General features: G+C 50.8%; 1 protein-coding gene across 1 annotated transcript; it reads left to right on the top strand.

The window, feature by feature from the left end:
* Positions 1-713: 713 nt before the first annotated feature.
* CES3 (carboxylesterase 3) lies at positions 714-16,150 on the top strand (the record flags this gene model as incomplete). The annotated part of the gene is made up of 13 exons (XM_080703500.1): positions 714-795; positions 2,426-2,621; positions 2,727-2,865; positions 3,030-3,163; positions 4,913-5,066; positions 5,149-5,253; positions 7,044-7,151; positions 7,478-7,618; positions 12,166-12,246; positions 14,001-14,148; positions 15,502-15,651; positions 15,799-15,877; positions 15,955-16,150. 13 exons carry the CDS (start codon positions 714-716, stop codon positions 16,148-16,150), a joined length of 1,713 nt encoding a protein of 570 aa, XP_080559626.1.
* Between the last annotated feature and the right edge of the window lie 600 nt (positions 16,151-16,750).

Below are 16,750 nucleotides of genomic sequence, written 5' to 3'. Positions count from 1 at the left end.
CGAGGTTGGTTTCAAACCTGCAGTCCTCCTATTTCAGCCTCCCCAAGTACTGGGATTACAGGCATGCACCATCATGCCTGGTTCCTTTTTATTTTCTTGAGACAACGTCTTACTAAATTGCCCCAGCTGGTTTTTAACATGTGATAATCTTGCCTCAGCCTCCCTGGTAGCTGGAATTACAGGCACACACCACTGTGCCCAGCTGAATTGCATACTTTATAATAGCTACCTAAGTTGGTAGCTGGTTACCAATTAAGTGAATTTCAGCTCAGTTTTTAAATAATCAATGTCAGTTTGCCTCACCTAACCCCTGGGCTCGGGCACCACCCCAGCTGGCATAAAGAATGAACACAAGCCCCTACCCCAGAGCTACTGGCCCACTCAGGGTGGCACCCCAGAGTCACCAGCCACCTCTCCTTCAGGCCAGTGACGTGGGCATCTTGCAGGAAGCACACAGGGTCTCGCAGAAGTTGACCAGTCAGGAGAGAGCCGGGATTTGAATAGTGAAGCTTTGGTATCATCTGGGCCTCTCTACAGGGATCCTCCACGCTCTGCACCTGGCTAAGAGCCTGAGAGGCTTTCTGAGGCTGGTCACCAGCCAGGTGGGCTGGACCGTGTTGGCTTATACAACACAGTGCTCTGGAGACGGGCAGAACCAGAGACCAAAGTCCTCGTTCTACTTTCTTCCACGTCCACTATAGTCAGCTGTGAACATGGGGATGCTCGTGAAAGCTGGGGCCGGCGTCCTGGCCTGGGTGTTTTGTCTGTTTCTGACATTTGCTGCCGGAGCTGCAGGTAAGACACACCTGCCGGGTCTGCAGAGCGAGAGAACTGAGCGGGAAGGGGCCAGGCAAGGTAGGGCAGGGAGGCGTGGGCAGCTTGCTCAGGGAAGGCATCAGCTTGGAGAAATGTCAGGGGCTGTCCATCCTCTCTGGCAGCACCTCTGCCCTTGCTGTTTGTGTGATCCCCAGAGCAGCCCTGCCCAGGAACATCACTGTCTTTAATGTTTTAAGGGGCCCAAGGATTTGTTTTCATCAGGGATAGTAAGATAAACAGATATGCCAAGGACTGTCACAAAGGAAGAAGTTTATTCACAGTCCTTTAGGAGCAGGAGGCACCCCCATGCCCCACACTAGGGAAGCCACAGGTGGCAGAGGGAATTGGGAGGGCAGAATGTGGGCAAAGGCTTTATTGTTGTTTCCATAGGCAGGAACAGGCAAGCCCCTAAGTAGATGTAGAGCTGGCTAGTTTGGATAATTCCAGCGGGCTCTGGGGCACAGAGGCTGTCTCTAACTGTCTGGTCCTTGGCACTGGGGTGATCAGGACTGGTGGGTAATGGCCAGGAGCGTAAGAGCCCATGGAGGAGATGGTTGGCGTCTGGCCTGGATCTGATCGCTTTGGAATAGCTTTCCTCCTAGTGTATCATCGGCTCTCTAGGGAGGGACAGGGCCTCCCAGGTTAACAAGGTTCCCGTGTCAGAGCATCAGAACACAGAAAATAGCCAAGCATGGTGGCACATGCCTATAATCCCAATACTTGGGAGGCTGAAACAGGATTCCAGGTGTGAGGCCAGCGTCAACAACTTAGTGAGACCCTTGTTTCCAAACAAAAAGTAAAAAACTCAGAGGTAAACCAGGCATAATGGCATCCACCTGTAATCCCAATACTTAGAAGGCTGAGACAGGAGATTTGCGGGTTCAAAAGGACAGCCTCAACAAGTAGTGAGATGCTCATCAACCTAGTAAGACCCTGTTTCAAAATAAATAAAATTGACGCCGGGCATGGTGGCGCACGCTTGTAATCCCCGCGCTTGGGAGGAGGAGACAGGAGGATCGTGCTGGTTCGGAGCCAGCCTCGCTGGCTTAAGAGACCCTGTTTCCAAATAAAAAATATACATATAAAATAAGTCTGGGAGTGTAGCCCGGAAGTAGAAGGGCTTCCAGGAACCCCAGTACCACCAAAAATAAATAAATAAATAAATAAATAAATAAATAAATAAATAAAATCGGGCTGGGGGTATAGCTCAAAGGTAGAATACATCTGGGTTCAATCCCCAGTACCACACACAAAAAAAAGCTCAGCAATAGAATGTCCCTTGGTTTAATCTCTAGTAACACACACACACACACACACACACACACACAGAAAATAGGAACGTGATGTGTAGTCCTCATTTAAAAGATGAGTAATCTGGGTTTCAAGTGGGCAAGTGGCCTGTCTGGAGGGGAAAGGTAGGGACTCCCAGACAGGGGGGAGGAAGTCAGGGGTAATCATGGGACCCAGCTGGCAGGTTAGCTAAGGTGCTGCCTGGGAAGTTCTCAGAACGAGGACAGCAAATGTTTCCTTTATTCTAAGAGTCTTTCCTTTACCCCCTCCCTCATAGAAGCTGCAAACTCACCCCATGGTCCCTCTACCCTGCCCCCAGTCGCTCAGCCTGAAGTGGTCACCCCGCTGGGCCGTGTTCGAGGCCGGCAGGTGGGCGTGAAGGGTACAGACCGCCGCGTGAATGTCTTCCTGGGCATCCCGTTCGCTCAGGCACCGGTGGGGCCTCTCCGGTTCTCAGCCCCGCGCCCAGCACAGCCCTGGGAGGGTGTGCGGGACGCCAGCGCTGATCCCCCCATGTGAGTAGCCCGGGTGGAGTGCGCAAGCTGGCAGGTCGGCAGAGGGGCGGCTGCCGGGGCTCATGGGGCTGACCGGCTGACCCTCGGGCTCACCTGTGGCCGCAGGTGCCTGCAGGATGTGGAGAGAATGAACAGAAGCAGATTTATTCTCAACGGAAAGCACCAAATCTTCTCCATTTCTGAGGACTGCCTGGTCCTCAACATCTACAGCCCAGCCGAGGCCAGTGCAGGAGCCACAAAGCCGGTATGCAGCCCGGAGGGCCCCGTCCATCCACCCACCCAGCCTCCCCTGTCCCCTCGTTATCCCTGTTCCCAGACCACCCCAGAGGCCCTAAGAATATTCTAGGCTGGCTGGGCAGCTAGGGACCCAGAAGCTGGGGGATCACCGCCCTCTGGTCATCTCTCCAGGTCATGGTGTGGATCCACGGAGGCTCCCTGATGGTCGGCTCCGCCACCTCTCAGGATGGGTCAGCCCTGGCCGCCTATGGGGATGTGGTAGTGGTGACACTCCAGTACCGCCTCGGGATCTTTGGCTTCTTCAGGTGAGAAATCTGGCCTGGCGGAAGGCATCAACTGCACTAGGAAGGCCTGCTCATCAGAGTAGCTAAGGATCCAGGGTGGGGGTCCAGGGCCAGAAGGGGGCTTCCCGAGGCTCCACTAGAGTTGGGTCTTGCCCACGCTGGAATTACACATTGGACTTGGGCAAAGGGATCGGGTCTGGGCTGGAGCCAGGATCCCAGTAGGGTAGGGAGCAAAGAGCAGCAAGCTGTGGCAGCCACCCGAACACTACCTCTGGTCGGCTGCCCAACCAGCCCTGCTCACACCACAGTGGGGCATACAGATGCCCAGCGTGGTTCACAGCCAGGCCAGACTCTGGAAGCAGAAGAGGGTCTAAAGTCGCGTGTGGTGTGCTTGCTTATAATCTCAATACTTGGGAGGCTAAGACAGGAGGATCGCAGGTTTGTGGCCAGCTTCATCTACTTAGGCCCTCAGCAACTTAGTGAGACCCTGTTTCAAATTAAAGAATAAAGCCAAACATGGTGGCACACGCTTGTAATCCCAGCATTTGGGAGGCAGAGATGGGAGGATCATGATTCACAGACAGCCTCAGCTACTACTTAGTGAGGCCCTCCGCAACTCAGTGAGACCCTGTTTCAAACATAAAAAGGACGGAAAAATAGGGCTGGGTGTGGGGATTCCTCCCCGGGACTTGGGAGGGAGAGACCTGAAATGAAGACATGGACAGTAGTCTCTTAGACCACTGACAACTTTATTCTCTAGAACTAAGTTTTTATACTTTTTTCCCCTGCACCAAAACCACAACTTCAACAGAAAGAAAAACATCAAAGTACAATCTCAAACACAATGCAGAATGATTGATGTAGAACATACGTCATATGCTTGCAGAATACAATCATGGAGGGAAAATTAAAAAACAAGAAGAAACAAAGAGGCCTGGTTAAAGATTATTAAGAGCATGATTGCAGCCAGTTCCCGCTCTCACCACTCTCACCGGTGGGTTGGGAGTGAGAAATTCTGGAAAGACCAGAAGTCACCCAGAGTCTCGGAAAGCTTGACCTTTCGCCAAACTGCCTTAACTCTTTCGGAACCTTTCGTTCCTCAGGTTTCTTCCATGTCCTCCATCAGCTGGGGTGTAGCTCAGAGGTAGAATGCCCCTGAGTAGTTCCATCCCCAGTACCATACACACACACAAAAATTAAAGAATAAAAAATAGAAGCCAAGAATGGTGGTGCACACTTGTAATCCCCGCATTTGTGAAGCTGAGACAGGAGGATCGCGGTTCATGGACAGCCTCAGCTACTACTTAGAGAGACCCTTTGCAACTCAGTGAGACCCTGTTTTAAAATAAAGAATAAAAGTCGGGCATGGTGGCGCACGCTTGTAATCCCCACGCTTGGGAGGCAGAGACAGGAGGATCGCACAGGTTCGAAGCCAGCTGCGCTGGCGTAAGAGACCCTGTTTCAAAAATATAAAAATAGAGTGTAGCCTGGAGGTAGGGCTTCCAGGAACCCCAGTACCACCAATAATAATAATAATAATAATAATAATAATAATAATAATAATAAAAAATAATAATAATGAATAAAAAATAGAGCTGGGGGTATAGCTCAGAGGTCAAATGCCCCTGGGTACAATCCCCAGTAATGAGGGAAATAAAAAGGAATGGGGTCCAGCATCCGGGTCACTGATTAAAAGCAAACCTGCCATGGCCAAGGAAAATGGATCAGGGAAGTCAGCCTTAGCTAACCACTGCCCCACCCTGCCTTTAGCACTGGGGACGAGCATGTGCCTGGCAACCTGGGCTTCCTAGACGTGGTAGCTGCTCTACGTTGGGTACAAGAGAACATCGCCCCCTTTGGAGGTGACATCAACTGTGTCACTATCTTCGGTGGCTCTGCGGGTTCATGCATCGTCTCTGGGCTGGTGAGTCGTCACAGGAGCTCCTGTGGCCCCCGACCCCCCGGCTCTTCTGCCTTCTTCTGCCAGTCCTCTCTGCTGCACCCAGGTCCTGTCTCCGATGACTGCAGGGCTGTTCCACAGAGCCATAGCGCAGAGTGGCGTCATCACCATCCCGGGGATAATGGAGCCTGATCCGTGGTCCAGAGCTCAGGTCTGCATTTCCTCACGCTGGTACTCCATATGCACCTCCATGCCCACCCTGCTCTGTCCTAGGGTCTCAGGGTGGGGACACGGTCACGATAGGGAGCCCTTGTTGGCAGAGAGGGACCCACTAGGATGAAGAAAAGTACCATGTGAAACTGCAGTTGGCCAAGCTTCCTGGAGGAGACCAACACTGGACGGACCCTCTCTGGCGCCTTCCCTGGGTTAGGGTCTTGGGGAGTTTTCCATTCCCAGCCACCTGCTGCCTGAAAAATTTCCATCCAGAGCCGGCGTGGTGGCGCACACTTAAATCCCCACGCTTGGGAGACTGAGACAGGAGGATCGCACGGGTTTGAAGCCAGCCTCAGCTACTTAGTGAGGCTCAGCAACTTAGTGAGACCCTGTTTCCAAATAAAATATAAAATAAGTCTGGGAGTATAGCTCGGAGGTAGAAAGCCTCTGGGTTCCACCCCCAGTACCACCAAAAAAAAAAAAAAATTCCATCCAGCCTCTGGATCCCACCCTAGGCCCCTAGGGAAACCCAGAGGGCTCCCAAATGGAGACCACACCCTCAAACAATGCAGGTGGGAGACAGAGTGATGGTCGTGGGGACGGGGAGCCAGCAGGGAGGGCTTGGGGCAGCTTGGAGACAGCAAGACGTGAAGGCACTGGAGAAGCAGGGCATCGCAGGGGCTCGCGGCCAGGCCTAGGAGTCTGGACTTCATCCAGAGGGCAGCAGGGAGCAGGCAACCACAAGTCTACGCTACTTAGAGGGGAAGGGAGAGCAGCCCCCTGCTAGAGAGGAGCGGCGCCACAGGGTGGGGGACGGGCCAGGTCCGTGGGCTCACCTGGCCCCAGACCCCAGCTGAGGCCGAGGAGCAGGCGGGGCACTGCAGCCTAGGAGGAGCGAGGCAATCCCAGAACTCAGGAGGGACAAGAACGGCAGCCCCCCGCCATCGCCTCACTGTGGGGATTTTGTAGACCACAGACTTCAGGTTCCTCCCTGACGGTCCAGCCTCAGCATCCCCTGCCATAACCTGCCAGATGGTGCCGCGCCCCTCCCTCCCTAAACCCCATCTCATTTCCTACCTCCCAGCTACACCCCAGCCCTTTTTCTATTTATTTTTATTTTTACTTTGGTACTGGGGGTTAACGCCAATGGTATTCTAGCCCCAAGCTACACCCCCAGACTGATTTTTTTGTTTAGAAACAAGGTCTCGCAGCCGGGCATGGTGGCGCACGCTTGTAATCCCCGCGCTTGGGAGGTGGAGACAGGAGGATCGCACAGGTTCGAAGCCAGCCACGCTGGCTTAAGAGAACCTGTTTCCAAATAAAAACATAAAAAATAGGTCTGGGAGTGTAGCACGGAGGTAGAAGGGCTTCCAGGAACCCCAGTACCACAAGAAAGAAAGAAAGAAAGAAAGAAAGAAAGAAAGAAAGAAAGAAAGAAAGAAAGAAAGAAAGAAAGAAAAAGAAACAAGGTCTCACTAAGTTGCTGAGGCTGGCCTCAAACCTGCAATCCTCCTGTCTCAGCTTCCCAAGTACTAGGATCACAGGTATGCACCCCATGCCTGGCTTCCTTTCCTTATTCACTCCACATACTTGTACTGACTCAGAAAAGGATGTGGTTCTTGAAGGGACAAAGGGCATTCAGCCCACCCTGGGGGATACACAGGGCAGGGGTAGCCCTCTCTGGTCACGCTCAGGCCTGGTCTGTGGCATCGCTGAGTCGAGAGGCAGAGGGCTGGAGGGCTAGGTGGGTGGCTGAGAGGGAGGCAGGATGTTCCTGTCTGTCCCCAGGTCATTGCGGACGTCTTGACCTGCAGCTCCGACTCCCCAGCTGAGCTGGTACAGTGCCTTCGGCTGAAGGAAGAACACGAGCTGATCTCTACCAAGATGTCATCGATGGTATGCTTGCTCTTTGGGGACGGTGACAGTCTCAGAGGGGCCCTGTCCAGCTCCTGCGGGATCAGAGGGGTTGTCGCCAGTCTGGAGTGAAGCTTGGGCAGCCACTCACGAGGGGCAGGGGCTGAGGGTAGGCTCCGGCTTCTAGGGAAGTGAGACCCTTGGAAGCAGCATTGCTCCAGGTCTCACTCCCCCCTGGGCCCCCAACTCCAATGATCGCCACCTCTTCATTTTCCCTCAAGGCTCAGGCACTGAGGCGTGCAGCCAGGTGACCCCTGGGAGTCCATCCTCTGGGGCTTGGTGCTAACCGGCGGCCTCCTGCTTTGCAGAACAATATGGCTGCTGCCTATACCGTGGATGGCTCCTTCTTTCCCAAACACCCCCAGGAGCTCCTGGAGGAGAGGCAGTTTCACCCTGTGCCCTTCCTTTTGGGTGTCAATAATCATGAGTTTGGCTGGCTCATGCCCATGGTGAGTGACCTCCGGCACCTGCGCCCTTCAAGGCCCTGCCCAGCCTGTCTTCTCCACCCTATACCAACACCTCAGCCCTGTGGTGCCAGTTCCTGCTAGTCCCTTAACAGGAAGAGTCAAAAAACTGAGGCTTGGCCAGGCATGGTGGCACACACCTGTAATCCCAGTACTAGGGAGACTGAGACAGGAAGATTGCAGGTTCAAGATCAGCCTCAGCAACTTGATGAGACTCTGAGCAACCTAGCAAGATCTTTTTTTGTTTTTTGTGTTTTGCTTTTTTTTTTTTTTTTTTCGAGGTACTGAGGATGAAACCCAGGGACATTCTCCGAGCTACACTCCCAGCCCTATTTTTTATTCTTTATTTTGAAACAGGGTCTCACTGAGTTGCAAAGGTCCTCACTAAGTAGCTGAGGCTGTCCACAAACCACGATCCTCCTATCTCAGCCTCCCAAATGCTGGAATTACAAGCATGGGCTACCATGCCCAGCCTGCAAGATCTTGTTTCAAAACAAAAAATAAGAAGGGTTGGGGGTGTAGCTCAGAAGTAAAATACATCTGGGTTCATTCCCCAGTACCACAAAAAAAACAACAACAAAAAGCTGGGCTCAGAAAGGTTTAAGGAACTTACTCAAAGACTCTCAGCTTCCTTTTCACAGAACAAAATGTTTCCTTTTTAGGACTGAGGTTTTGCACAAAGCGTTCTTCTGGGCAGCATTCATCTTCTGGTGTCTGGTTTATACATCAGGCTCTATGAGACTGTGTGATTGTGCCCAAGACACTGACTACCTAAGACTCTCGGGTCTCTGACAGCGTCAAGCCACGGGGACCTCATGGGCCAAGGGCCTTCCAGTCCATTCCAGGCGCACAGAACTCCCCACAAGGGTATCAGCATCATGCTTCCCGAGCATCCTGTTGGAGCGTGCTCGCTTGTTTACTCCTCTTCGCCATGGTCGTTTGTTTTGTTTGCAGTGCTGGGGATGGAACCCAGGGCCTTGTGAACGAGAGGCACGTTCTCTACTGCACTTTTTTTTGTACCAAGGATTCAACCCAGGGCTGCTTTACCACTGATTTACAGCTCCAGCCTTTTTTGTTATTTTTTTTTTCTTTTTGTGGTGGTGGTACTGGATTGAACCCAAGGGGATTCTACCTCTGAACTAAAACCCCAGCACTGTTTTATTTACTTGAAAACATGGGCTCTCTAAGTTGCTAAGGCTGGCCTTGAACCTGCGATCCTCCTGTCTCAGCCCTCCAAGTACTGAAACTACAGGTGTGCACCATCATGCCTGACTTTCCACGATGTGTATGTGTGTGTGTGTGTGTGTGTGTGTGTGTGTGTGTGTGTGTGTGTGATACTGGGGTTCCTGGAAGCCCTTCTACCTCCAGGCTACACTCCCAGACCTATTATATATATATATATATATATATATATATATATATTTTTTTTTTTTTTTTTTTTGAAACAGGGTCTCTTAAGCCAGAGAGGCTGGCTTCGAACCTGCTCGATCCTCCTGTCTCCACCTCCCAAGTGCAGGGATTACAAGTGTGCGCCACCACACCCGGCTCCACGATCTTTTTTTTTCTTCTTTTTTCTTTTTTTTCTCTTCTCTTTAATGGTACTGAGAATTGAACCCAGAGGTATTCTATCTCTAAGCTAAACCCCCAGCCATATCTTATAATTTTTATTTTGAAACAGAGACTCACTAAGTCACAGGGGTCCTCACTAAGTTACTGAGACTGGCCATGAACATAGGGTCCTCCTGTCTCAGCCTCCCAAGCACTGGGATTATAGGTGTGCGTGCCACGATGCCTGGCTTCCAACAATTATTTATTTATTTATTTATTTATTTATTTATTTATTTACATTTTTGGCACTAAGGATTGAACCCAGAGAGGCATTCTACCTCCAACCTACATCCCCAGCCTGTGTGTGTGTGTGTGTGTGTGTGTGTGTGTGTGTGTGTGTGTGTGTGTGTGTGAGTGTGTGTGTGTGTGTGTGTGTGTGTGTGTGTGGTATGGGGGCTGGAACCTGGGGGATTTTCTACCTCCGGGCTACACTGTATCCCAGACCTATTTTATACTTTATTTGGAAACAGGGTCTCACTAAGTTACTGAGAGCCTCACTAAGTAGCTGAGGCTGGCTTCGAACCTGTGCGATCCTCCTGTCTCAGCCTCCCAAGCACTGGGATTACATGCGTGCACCACCATGCCTAACTCTTTATTTTTTAATTTTGAAACAAGTTTTGCAGCGAGCATGGTGTCACAGCTTGTCGTTTTTATAATCTTACCCATTACTTAGGAGGCTGACAGGAGGATCACAGGTTTGTGTCCAGCCTCAGCTACTTAGTGAGACCCTCCACAACTTAGCGAGATCTGTTTTAAAATAAAGAATAAAGAATAAAAAATAGGGCTGGGAGCCGGGCATAGTGGTGCACACTTGTAATTCCATTACTTGGGAGGCTGAGACGGGAGGATCTGGGTGAGATCCACTCCAAGTGAGGCCCTTTGCAACTCAGTGAGACCCTGTTTCAAAATAAAGAATAAAAAATCAGGCCGGGCGTGGTGGCGCACACTTGGAATCCCCGCCCTTGGGAGGCGGAGACAGGAGGATCGCGCAGGTTCGAAGCCAGCCGCGCTGGCTTAAGAGACCCTGTTTCCAAATAAAGTATAAAAATAGGTCTGGGAGTGTAGCCCAGAGGTAGAAGGGCTTCCAGGAACCCCGGTACCTCCAAAAAAAATAGAATAAAAAATCAGGCTAGGGGTATAGGTCGGAGGTAGAATACCCCCTGGCTCAATCTCCAGCACCACATCAGCATCATCATCATCATCATCATCCTCATCCTCATCCTCATCCTCATCATAAAGATGATGCTGCTGGGTATGTAGCTCAGAGGTAGAATGCTCCTGGGTTCAATCCCCAATACCACCAAAAAAATTTTTTTCACTAAGTTGCTCTTGTCTCAGTCTTCCAAGTACTGGGATTACAGGCATGCACCACCACACCCAGTTTATTAAAAATATTTTCAGGGGTTCATTGACCATTTTTATATCTTCTTTAGAAAAATAGTTATTCAGATCCTTCATTTATTTTATTTTTGTGGTACTAGAGATTGAGCCCATAGGTATTTTACCTTCAAGATATAACCCAGCTCTTTTTTTTTTTTTTTTTTTTTTGCAGGTTTAGGGATGGAACCCAGGGGGCATTCTACCTCTGAGCTACACTCCCAGCCCTACTTTTTATTCTTTATTTTGAAACAGGGTCTCACTGAGTTGCAGAGGGCCTAAGTAGCTGAGCCTGTCCGCGAACCACGATCCTCCTGTCTCAGCCTCCCAAATGCTGGGATTACAAGTGTGCGCCACCATGCCTGGCTCATCCCAGCACTTTTTATCTTGTGTTGAGACAGAGGTTGAGAATGTAGCTAAGTGGTGGAAAGTATACCTAACATGCATGAGACTCTGAGTTCAATCTCCAGTACTACCAAAAATAAAAAATAAAAAGGCTGGTTTGAAACAGGGTCTCACTAGGTTGCTAACAGTCTCACTAAGTTGCTGAGGGTGGCCTTCAACCTGCAATCCTCCTGTCTCAGCCTCCCAAGTACTGAAATTACAGGTGTATGCCACCATGCCCAGTGGATGATTTATCTTTTATTATAGAGTTGTAAGAGTTCTTTCTATAATCTAGGTAGTAGTTCTTTATCAGAAATATGAATTGAAAATATTTTCTCCCATTATACCAGTTGTCTTTTTACTCTTGGTAGTGTCCTTTGCAACACAAAAGTGTTTCATCTTTATGAAATCTATATAATGTCTTCTTTTTTTTTTCCAAATCCAGGGGCATTCTACCTCCAAACTACACCCCCAGCCCTTTATTTTGAAACAGGGACTCACTAAGTTGGTGAGAGCCTCACTAAGTAACTGAGGCTGGCCGTGAACTTGTGACCCTCCTGTCTCAGCCTCCCAAGTACTGGGATTACAAGTGTGCGCCACCACACCTGGCTTATTGTCTTTTGTTGCTTGTGTTTTGGGCAGTGAGCTACCATGCCTAGCTTATTTGACAGTGTGTGTGTGTGTGTGTGTGTGTGTGTGTGTGTGTGTGTGTGTGATTAGAGATTCAAGAACCCAGGGGCATTTTACCTCTGAACTACACCACCAGCCCTATTTTGATTTTAGTTTGAAACAGGATCTCACTAGGTTGATAAGAGTCTCATTATTTGCTGAGGCTGTCATCAAACCTGCAACCACGATCAGCTCATTTGACATTTTTAACTTTGCCTGTAGCCCTTGCTACGTCCCTGGGGATCTTGATGTTGTTCTGTGAAAATATTGAACAAGTTCTCTCTTTCTCTCCGCCACTGGCTGTTCTGTGTGTGTTGCTACTGTCCTCGTTCACCCCCATCACCTTCCAGCTGAGGTCTGTCTTCTGGGTTCCTGTGGGTTTGGCTACACATGGCTCCATAAGCAGTCTGGGTCTATGACTGCTCTCCTGCCCAGGGCTGGGGGTGGAGGAGGCAGGGTCTCGCCATACTGAGCGAGTCTTGGTGTCTCTGCAGGCCTGGGGATTCCTGGATAAGATGGAACAGATAAGCAAGGGGGACATTCTGGCCATCCTGAAGTCCTACTTGAGAAATGTGGTGAGTCAAGAAGCAGGAGCAGGAGGCTGGTGGGCACCAATCCAGCCAGACTCTGCTCCAACCCTCGGCCCTCACAGCTGCCCACCCCCACCAGGCCCGTGGCCCAACACCTGAGTGTGTGTGTGTGTGTGTGTGTGTGTGTGTGTGTGTACGTGGTACTGGGGAGTGAACCTGAGGGCATTCTACCTGAGCTACACCAGCCCTATTTTTTTTATTATTTATTTATTTATTATTTATTTATTATAATTTTTTTGGTGGTACTGGGGATGGAACCCAGGGGCCTACCTCCAGGCTACACTCCCACACCTATTTTATATTTTATTTGGAAACAGGGTCTCTTAAACCAACAGAGGCTGGCTTCGAACCTGCACGATCCTCCTGTCTCAGCCTCCCAAGCGCGGGGATTACAAGCGTGCGCCACCACGCCCGGCTCTATTTTTTTATTTTGAAACATGGTCTCACTACGTTGCAGAGGGCCTCACTAAGTTGCTGAGGCTGGCCATGAACCTGTGTCCTTCTATCTCAGCCTCCTGAGTACCCAGATTCCAAGTGTGCGCCACCATGCCTGACCAACTGATGAAACTTAGTTCTACCCAGGAATCCCTTTGGACATGAGACAGTGTGGTTCTTGAAGGAAAATTATAATCGTCATCATTGTCACCATAGAGACTGTCCCTGAGTGAGCACATTGTGCATGCCAAGAGCTGAGTAGTGTTGAGCACAAGGACAGGCGATCCCTACCTCCTGGCAACTCTGTGAAGTGGGGACTTTCATTATCCCCATTTCACAGATGAAGAAACCAAGGCTAGAGTCTCCATCTAACTCCAGAGCCTCCCTTGGCTGTTAAAATCACACTGTCAGCTGGCATGGTGGTGCACATTCGGAATCTCAGTACTTGGGAGGTTGAGACAGGAGGATCACAGGTTCAAGGACAGCCTCAGCAGTATAGTGAGACCCTTAGCAACCTAGTGAGAACCTGTTTCCAAACCAAAAAATAAAAAGGGCCAGGGATATAGCTTGGAGGTAGAATGCCCCTGGGTTCAATCCCAGTAGCACAAAAAATAAAAATAAAAATAAGCTCTGGGTGTGGTGGCACACACTTGTCATCCCAGCATTTGGGAAGCTGAGACCGGAGGATCATGGTTCACAGACAGCCTCAGCTACTTAGTGAGGCCCTCTGCAACTTAGTGAGATCCAGTTTCAAAATAAAGAATTAAAAATAGGGCAGAGGGTGTATCTTGGAGGTCAAATACCCCTGGGTTTCATCCCCAGACCTGCAAAAAATAAAAATAAATCACACTGTCAGCAGTGGAGCCGAATGGAGCTGGGGTCCAAGCCCAGCCCTGTCACTTGCCCAGTTATGCCAAGAGCTCTGAGTCCATCTTCAGCCCTGGGCTGGGGACTTCACACAGGATGCCAAACAACCCTACCAAGCAGACTGACTTTCAGAGAGGCTCAGCTACTGTGTGTGGCCACACCGCCAAGCAGTGGCCACCAGACTAGGACCTGACCCCCAAACCTGAGCTTATCCTGCCCGCACACCATCTAGAACTGCCAGGGAGGCCGAGGCACAGTTGACCCTGGAACGCGAGCCCTGGCTGTACCAGGGAGGCGTAGCCAGGGGTAGTGGCAAACGCCTATAATTCTAATACTTGGGCGGCTATGACAGAAGGATGGAAGGGATGGGAAGGAAGCCATACCGGGGGGGGGGGGGGCGCCTTGGGGGAGGGTCTGAGCCAGACTTCTTGCCCCAGGATATACCCCCTGAGGTGATGCCCACCATCGTGGACGAATACATGGATGGGGTCTCAGAGGCACAGGCCCGACGCCTCGCCTTCCAGGAACTGATGAGCGACACCCTCATCATCATTCCCACCTTGAATTTCTCAAGAAACCTTAGAGGTAAGCCACCTGCTCTACGCTGCCTACTGGAACCCAAGGGTTGGGTCATCACAGGTAACGTGGCTGCTGTAGGTGCAGTTCCCTTGATACCTGTGTCCCGCACCTCCTGCCACCCCCAAATCCCTCTTTCTTTGGGATGTAGCATCACCTTAGTAAGAGGTGGCTCTGGAAGAACACTTAGCAAAGGAGAAAACAGGCGGGGGAGGGAGGTACAGTGACTTGTCAAAGGTCGCCCAGCAAGGCTCATCATCCCTTCTCAGAATTCATTCAATGGATGAGTGATTTTGTCCCCTATTAGGGTTTTTCCTGGAAGAAATCCTGTATCTATCAAGGCCCACAGCTAATCCCTGACAGAGCCCCAGAACAAAGTTCTTAGCTTTGTGACCTCGGGCAAAATACCGACCCTCTGCCTCATTGTTCTCATGGTGTGGTGGGATTACTCCTGTAATCCCAGTACCTGGGAGGCTGAAGCAGGATTGCAGGTTCAAGGCTGGCCTCGGCAATTAAATGAGACGCTCCACTATCTAGCAAGATTCTGTTTCAAAATAAAAACTAAATAAAAGGGATAAAAGGGAGGGGGCTGGAGGTGTAGTTTAGAGGTAGAATGCCCCTGGGTTCAATCCCAATTCCAAAATAAAGAAATAAAAGAGGTAGAGCCTCACCAGGCATGTTGGTGCAAGCCTGTAGAAGGCCCCTGGATTCAATCCCTAGTACCACACACACACACACACACACACACACACACACACACACTAATTAATTAATTAATTAATTACATAATAAAAGAAACTAGGGGTGTAGCTCAGAGGTAGACTGCCCCGGGCTCAATCCCTACTATCACAAAAGTAAGTAAGTAAGTAAATAAATAAGTAAATAAGTAAGAAAACAATGAGGACAATAATAGTATCTAATCCAAAATTGTTGGGAGGACTAAGTGAATGATTATACAAACAGCACACAGAATGGTACTCAGCACCCAGCAAGAGCTCAGTAATGCTTGCCGCTAGCCATTTTAACTTCACCATTATTATGATTAAGATTGAGGTTACAAAACCGGGTGTGGTGGCGCACGCCTCTAATTCTAAGACTTGGGAGGCTATGACAGAAGGATCGAAGGTTTGAGGATAGCCTCAGCAAGTAGTGAGACTCTCGGCAACCTAACGAGACCGTGTTTCAAAATAAATATAAAACAGAGCTGGGAATGTAGCTGGGAGGTAGAATGCCCCAGGTACCGCCACTACCAAAAAAAAAAAAAAAAAAAAGATTGAAGTTACCATGAGCTTGTGCAGCCAAAGGCAGAAGAACCTGCTCCGGCCAGAGGAGCCTAATGCTGATCGCGTCTTCTCTCTGCAGATTCTGGGGACCCCATCTTTTTCTATGAGTTCCAGCATCGACCCAGTTCTTTTGCAAAGATCAGACCAGACTGGGTGAAGGCTGACCATGGGGCTGAGAGCACCTTCATATTTGGGGGTCCTTTCCTCATGAATGAGAGCTCCTTGCTAGGTAAGGACAGACAGACAGACAGACATGCAATCCTCAGGCTGCCATGCTTCAAGGGACCAGGGTGGGCTTGCCGGGACTGAGGTCTCCAACCTGCACCAGGGATGCTGGGTGCACCTGACCCTGACCCCTGTCTGTCCCTGCCACCAGCCTTTCCAGAGGCCACAGAGGAGGAGAAGCAGCTGAGTCTCACCATGATGGCCCAGTGGAGCCAGTTTGCCCGGACAGGGTGAGTGAGAGAGCGGGCCTGGCTTCGGGCCGGGGACACTCAGGACGCCTTGGACCTCACTCTTTCCTCCCACCCAGGGACCCCAATTGCGAAGGGCTGCCTCCTTGGCCCCAGTTCAATCAGCTGGAGCAATACCTGGAGATTGGCCCCATGATGCAGGGCAGGCAGAAGCTAAGGGAGGCCCAAATGCGGTTCTGGACCGAGACTCTCCCCAGAAAGATCCAACAATGGCGCCTGCAGCAGGAGGGGGCGAAGGCCCGGGAGGATCTCTGAGGCAGGGCCTGCACCTTCTGGACAGGGGCCAACCCACCGGGCGGCAGAGTCCCAGCAGGGCAGCACCTCCTGCTACAAGAGACTTTTAACTTGAAGCAGGTTGGTATGGGCTCCTGTTGCTTGAAGCATCAGCCACCACAGGACTGCCATAAAACTCCTGAAATGTCACAGACTTGCTTCTCATCTCTGGGGTCTTTGCACAAACTCCTGCTTTCCCAGAAGTGCCTCATCCCCCTGTCTCACAGCAAGGTCCAGCTTATTCCACAAGCTCTCCAGAGGACCCCTCCTCCCAGGAAGCCTGCCCTGCCTCTCTGGAGCCACAGGGGGGCCCCCAGCATGTGTCCATTACAGCACAGCCCTCCCTGGGCTCACATTTTCTGCATCTGGGTCTTTGTCCCTCCCAGAAGAGGTCTCCAGAGGATGGATCAGCCTGACCCTACTCTGCCACTCACACTGGGATCAGGCAGGACCTGGGGTCAGGGGATGTTTGGTGTGACAGACAGAGGGGGGAGGGAGAGAGAGAGGGAGGAAGGGAGGAAGGGAGGGAGGGAGGGAGGGAGGGAGGGAGGGAGGGAGAGGGGTTGTGTTTCTGAGGATGGA

The sequence above is a fragment of the Muscardinus avellanarius genome (genome assembly GCF_963383645.1).
Source record: "Muscardinus avellanarius genome assembly, chromosome: 10".
Lineage (NCBI taxonomy): Eukaryota > Metazoa > Chordata > Mammalia > Rodentia > Gliridae > Muscardinus > Muscardinus avellanarius.
The sequence above is the reverse complement of the archived record's forward strand: the minus strand, read 5'-3'. Positions and strand labels throughout refer to the sequence as shown.